Genomic DNA, 7,035 nt, shown 5'->3' with positions numbered 1-7,035 from the left:
TGATTACATCGAGATGGGAATGTTTCTTTTGAGGATTTTCTCTGATTTCCTTCAATATCGCAATACATTGTAACACGCTGTAGTACATTTCGCGAAATACAATAATATACCTGATGATTCAATCATTCTTTATTCAAAAATAACACACAAAAATAAAGAAAATACATTTACCCCAGGACACGCTACCAAACTCCACATGGAGCGGCAGACAGGCAGGGGAGACAATACACATTACAGTTCAACATGTTCAATATACACCAAAATATTGCACTCTTAAAACATTAAAATACATCAAAATGGAAATCAGAGACCAGGAAGCAGGATGGTGACAGCAGAATGGGAGGCTGAATCAGACCTTCAGATACGGTGCAGAATCCCAATTAGGTTCATTGCGCGCGTTCCAGATGGAGTAACTACAGATGACGGCCAGTTTGCTCAGATCTTTAGCAAGAGTCTTACTGCTATTGGATCTACCACCGATAAATCTGAATACCTCACTCAACCTCTCTGTGTTATCAGCCGTCACCAGTCCTCGGGACCCTATTTCGATACAGTTCAGATGACATTTGAAACCTTCTTGTTTGATGTCAGAATGAAGGTTTTCATAACGAGACATTTTTGTGTCATGGGCTTTCTGGATATTGGTTTCGAAAGGCACCGTAAGTTCAATGACATGGACAGACTTTTTGGTATTGTTGATAATGATGATATCTGGTCTTTGGGCGGTAGGGAGGATATTTGGTGGTAGTGTTCCTCCAGTGATGGTACATCCAGGCAAATCGGCATATATATCAATACTGTCCTTAGCATTTCCTACAAGTACTTTAAAAGAGTTCAACATATGAGTTAATATACTGTTGTGCCTCCATGTATAGCGACCTTGTTGCAAAACAGTCTGCCAATTGTTGAGTACATGGAGAAGAGTTTGAGTATACATTCGGGTTCATTGTCATTATAATTCAAAGTACATTATTTTGTGATAATCCAATTCCACACAACTACAAATAGTACAATTGTGACAAACTTTCAAATTACAATTCAAAATCAATTCAACATATAACTTTCTACATTTATCAAATGCAAAATATATTTGTTTTCATTTTGACGTCCTTGACTTTTATATTAGTCATTCATAAATTTGTAAATGCACAAAAATCTTTATAAGTATTCTTTGATAATTACAAATCACATTTACATCACAATTATTATGCCTCATTTCACATTTGTCAAGACATTTTTTTTTTTCACACAGCCTTTTGATCGAGTTGCTTACAACTGATCTAACAATGATACTGATTCCATAGTCTGGCCTTTACAGTTTACCAGTAATTTTGACAGGGTTGGTCTTCAGAGACTCAAGAGCAGCTGCGTTCAAGTTTGTCTCTGGTTCCCAAGTGTTTCTTGATTTTGGAAAATCCCGCCACTTTATGAGATATTCTAGACGCCCATTTCTATAGCGTCCTCTGATAATATGCTCAATCACATATTCAGGAGTTTTATCCTGAACTGGTGGCAGACCTGGAATGATTGGAACCTTTGTTTTCTCAGATTCTTGTGTGGCCAAAAGAGGAAGAAAAGAGTCCTCAGGACAATCGTCTAGAACAAGTCCTGTAATTGGATCTCTTTGTTCTAAATCGGTTGGTTCAGTATCATTGCTTGGTCGGACATACCTATCATATGCAAATTTCATACGATTGACGTGAATTGGTGTAGTAATCAATTTGTTGTTTTCTAGATTACGTACACGGAAATTGACTGGACCTGTTTGTTCAACAAGCAGGTATGGACCCGACCAGAATTTCTGAAGTTTGCGTGAAAGTCCTTGCTGCAATGCAGGAATATATACCCATACTGAGTCTCCAACTTGATAAGGAACTTCCGTTGCACTCTCATCAAAACGTTCTTTCATCTTGTTTTGATTTTGCTCTGCGTGACGTTTTGAGATCTTCCTTACAATTTCTAATTGAGAGATTCTCCACCATTTCTAATAAAGAACTTTGGGAATAGGACTCGCTAAATATTTTAACCGGCGAGGTAGGTACCAGGGAATAATCACACGGCTTGGTAGATGCGTCTTGGTTCACCCGTCTCGACTAGTCCCTCAGATTGGTATTCGGTTCATCGTCTCTTCATCATAGGCCTGAGTAGGGGCGCTAAAATAAAGTTCTTCATAGAACCAGAGGTTCAACCAGGAACTTATTTTGGCTTTTAGAATCAGCCAAGCACGAGTATTATCACACAAACATGAAGACAATCAAAACCCAATTTACTGTTAATTAAGTTATATTTATTACTTACTACATCTTCTTCATTCGGTATGAAACTTTATATTAAAACTAACAAGAGAACTAGGAGTAGAACAAACTCCATTATCCAGTAATAATTAGCGAGAATTGTACTCGCTCTAAACTAAGAAGTTGTGTTCAAATCTTGACGCACACGGAGAGTTTATGGAGAGATGTTAACCATCTGAGTGAATGCCACAGACTACAATTCATTCTCAGTTTGCGTCGTACACAAGACATTCGTTCACAAAAGACCATTGTGACGTTTAACGATAGTCTAATCGAAATGATACGAGAGAGTGATCTCACTCGAGGTGAATGACACCATAGTTTTGAATAAATAAATAAATTAAAATAGAAGGCAAGGCACGGGATATAAAATAATATATCACCACAACAACATCAAGACCTGATGGACAGAATACTGCACTGAGCTTTATGAACAGAAAGCAGACAAGGAATCCGCCAGGAATGACACAGAGATTATACTATTATGTGTTATGTGAGCATACATACATACATACATACATACAATAGGCTTTTATATAGCGCCATTTCAAATGATCACAGCACTCAAAACAACATAGCAAGATAAATATACAACAAAAACATGATAGAAAAAGTTCACAAGAACCAATAACAAGCAATTATGTTTCTGAAAACAGAAATGTTTTCAGCCCCTTTTTGAACACTGGCAAAGAGTTGGAGGAGCGGACTGAAACAGGTAACTGGTTCCACAACTTGGGAGCTATGAAAGCAAAAGCCTTATCAGCGGCTGACTTAAATGAACGGTATCATGCAATTCAAGCTGGTCTGTTGATATTCTTGGCCAAGATACTATTTTATTCAGTCCTAATTGAGTTTTCACAGAAATGCATTTTGTTATCATTAATTATTAATTTTATTTAGTATTGTTATGTGAGCATCATTCATTTACCTGCTCTATTGTTTTCAGCTTGTGGTTTTGTATTGGTCTTTTAATGACTGAACCTAGGTCTGTGTCCTCACCAACCTTCACAGTAAAAACTCCTGGTGCCTATGGTCACTATTTGAAAACAAGAATCCCATACTATAATAACTCCAGCTCTACATTTCAATTAAGACTGCTTATCTCGGGTGATGTTCAAACTAACCCAGGGCCTAATGAACACAATGTTAATGACATTGACTCTTTAATTGCAAACCCGAATTATTCTCACGGAAATAGTGGCAGAATCTCGTACACTCGAACTCAACTACTTAGCATGAACCAGGGTAGCTTACGAGTGCCCCTTGAACTTTGGCACGATCTTAGAAATTTGGGAATATCTGCTAAGAAACCCACCCATAGGGGAACCGCTGGTGGAAGAGGTAGATATGCGAGTAATCTCCATACTGGTGCTGACCATCACATAATGCCCTTTTCAGATGGTCCTGACAGTGATGCAACTCAACATACAACTGTCTCTCCCGACAGTCCCCGTCACAATTTTGAACATGAATCCAACCCTAATACTGATATTGATCCCCCTTCTGCTGACTCCAGCATATTTAAGAACCTGAAATGCAAAGGTCTGCACTTCCTGCATGTAAATGCAAGGTCCCTCCCTTCAAGATCTTTGAAATAAGATTGATTGCTCAACAGTATAGACCAGCAACAATTAGCATAACAGAGTCCTGGTTTGACTCTTCGATAACTGATAGTGAATGCAGAGTTGAAGGCTATGACGTACTGAGAAATGACCGCAATCGTAATGGAGGAGGCACCTGCACTTACATCCGCAATGACATAGCTTACAATCTGCGTGAGGATCTTCAAAGAAAAGAACTGGAAGCAGTGTGGGTGGATATTCTACTGCCAAACACAAAACCCATTTTACTAGGGACAGTGTATATGCCATATAAAAGTCGAAAATTTGTTGACACTTTTGATGAGATATTATCTGAAATAAGTTCCACTCAAGAAATATATATAGTTGGAGATTTCAATATCTGCCTCCTTGATCCTAATTCTTCTGAATCATTGTGCAAAGTCTATAAAAGTTGTCTTTCAAGTGCTGGTCTAAAAATCTTATAAAAGAACCTACTCGTGTTACTGAGGACACAGAGTCCCTAATTGATCATGTTCTTGTTAATGATGCTAGCATGGTTTCTCAAAGTGGAGTTATCCATCTTGGTCTTAGTGACCACTTCATGACGTACTGCACTAGAAAGGCAACTAAAGTTAAATTCAACAATCACAACACTATAAAAATAAGAACTCTTAAGAACTACAATATAGACTCTTTCAGATCCCTACTTGCAAATTGTGACTGGTCTTCTATCTTGAATTGTGATAATGTTAATACTGCATGCCAGAATTTTAAACAAATCTTTGTCAATATACTTGATCAGGTTGCTCCCAAGCGTCAGGTTCGAATAAAACAACGAACCGAACCCTGGGTCACTCCAAGTATTCTTGAAAGCATAAGAAAAAGGGATAACATTCGCAGAAAGTTGATAACTAAAACCCCAGGTATTGATTATCATGACTATACCACCTTTCGAAATCAAATCCAGAGGGAAGTCAAAGCTGCCAAAGCATCGTTTTTTAAGAATAAATTGGAAGAATCCATGGGAGATCAAAGAAAGCTTTGGACTCATCTGAAAAACTTGGGCTATAGCTCTAAAGCAAACTCTAAGGGTAAAATTGTTTTGGACATTGATGGTGAACTGTGTTATGATACCTTGTCTGTATGTGATTATATTAACAAATTTTTCACTTCAGTTGCTTCGGTCCTGGTTTCTAAACTTCCTGCTGGCTTGAACCAATATGACACAGCTTCAAACTCCTTTATTCAGTTCTATCAGAATAAAGGTGTCTCCCAGGGTGAATTCAATCTTAGACCAATTGATGAGAATTTTATTCTCAAGGAGCTCCGCAGTTTGAATGTTTTGAAGGGTGCGGGTTTGGATGAGTTAGCCCCCAGATTTTTGAGGGATGGAGCTGTTCAAATTGCCCCCTGATAACACATATTGTCAACCTCTCTATCAATACTGAAACTGTGCCTGAAGATTTCAAGACTGCCAGGATCACCCCTCTGTACAAAAAGAAAAGTAAACTGGATGTTGGTAACTACCGCCCAGTGAGTGTTCTAAATTGTGTTTCAAAGATCTTGGAAAAGAGTGTTTATGTACAGGTTAAGGATTATTTGACACATAAAGATCTTATTTATCAGTATCAGTCTGGTTTTAGATCAGGATTTTCAACAGAGACTTGCCTTATATACTTAACCGACTTTGTCAAATACCAAATTTCTCAAGGAAATTATGTTGGAATGATGTTACTGGATGTCCAGAAAGCATTCGATAGTGTCAACCATAGTATATTATGTGATAAGCTTGAAGCTATGGGCATCAGCTCTGGTTGGTTTCAGTCATATCTGTATAACAGAAAGCAACTTGTCTGCATTGATGGAATTAAATCATCTCTCCAAACTATAACTTGTGGCGTCCCTCAGGGCAGCCTGCTGGGCCCCTTGTTGTATTTGTGTGACAGCAACGACATGGAGATTTCAGTGCAGAACAAGTTACTACTTTATGCTGACGACAGTGTTATCATTGCATATGACAAAGACCCCAAGGCTGTTGCTGATATGCTTGGCTCTGATCTTAAATCATGCAATCAGTGGTTAGTCGATAATACACTTCTAGTGCCCGTTTCTATTCATCGTTATGTATTCTTCTCCCGTGCATTATTTTCGCGAACTACCCTTCATAGCCCAAATTATATAAACCTGCACGCTAAACAATGCATTATCTAAAACCTGCACGCTAAACAATAGATTCTAGATAATACGTGCACGCTCAAATACTAGAAATACTACTTTCACAGAACTATATAGTAGAGTTAGGTGGCGCTTTCGACACAGAGGTCACATAACTACATAATTGTCTGTTCGATATATATACCATCAAAAAACTACGAATATACATTCTGTGGTGTTAAAATGGTATAGTTACAAACGGTGTTCTATTTTGCAAATATCATTGTCATAAGTTATGATTAATGACCTCAAATAAATCAAACATCAAATGAGAATAATCGAGCTTCTATTAATTAAAAAGAGCAAAAAACAGGTGGATCATAATTATACAAGATGACACCATTGAAAAATATTCAGCATTTTACAAATGAAATACATGTAGGCCTATATCTAAAATAGCATGGCCGGGCCGCTTAAATTCTTTCTGCAATCATAATGGGCCGCGGCCGCAATATATCACTAACCGCATAGGCCGAGACACGGGCTCATTATTGTCAGGGTTAGGGTCTAATAGGGTTAGGGTCTTATGGTTAGGGTTAGGGGTTAAGGTTATGGTTAGGGTTATGGTTAGGGTTTAGGGTTTTGGGTTAGGTTAGTGTTAGGGTAAGGGTTAGGGATTAGGGTTAGGGTTAGGATTATATTCGTATTTATTGGTACTAATTATACTAGTATTAGTATATTGTGTGTATGCACTTTATTCCGTAATCAATAAGTATCATAAACAAACACCTTTCTGGCACAACGAATCATAGCACAGTCGTGTAAGCATTACACTACGGGTACATAGATTGTGGGTTCGAACCCCAGCCAGGTAAACCATTCTATGTATTTCTTTTTATTTTATCAAGTAAGAGGAAATAATAATAGTAATAAACTCGTGTTATATCTAGCCTCATAGGCCTATAATTACATGTATGTACTATGTGTTATCGCATTGCAGCCCATTATGGTTGCAGAAAGAAATT

General features: G+C 37.8%; 1 protein-coding gene across 1 annotated transcript; it reads right to left on the bottom strand.

The window, feature by feature from the left end:
- Positions 1-349: 349 nt before the first annotated feature.
- On the bottom strand, positions 350-937 carry LOC140159048 (uncharacterized). The gene has a single exon (XM_072182378.1). The coding sequence runs from the start codon at positions 935-937 to the stop codon at positions 350-352; it is 588 nt and encodes a 195-aa protein (XP_072038479.1).
- Between the last annotated feature and the right edge of the window lie 6,098 nt (positions 938-7,035).

This window comes from Amphiura filiformis, chromosome 1 (genome assembly GCF_039555335.1).
Source record: "Amphiura filiformis chromosome 1, Afil_fr2py, whole genome shotgun sequence".
Lineage (NCBI taxonomy): Eukaryota > Metazoa > Echinodermata > Ophiuroidea > Amphilepidida > Amphiuridae > Amphiura > Amphiura filiformis.
This window is presented reverse-complemented; position numbering and strand designations above follow the sequence as displayed.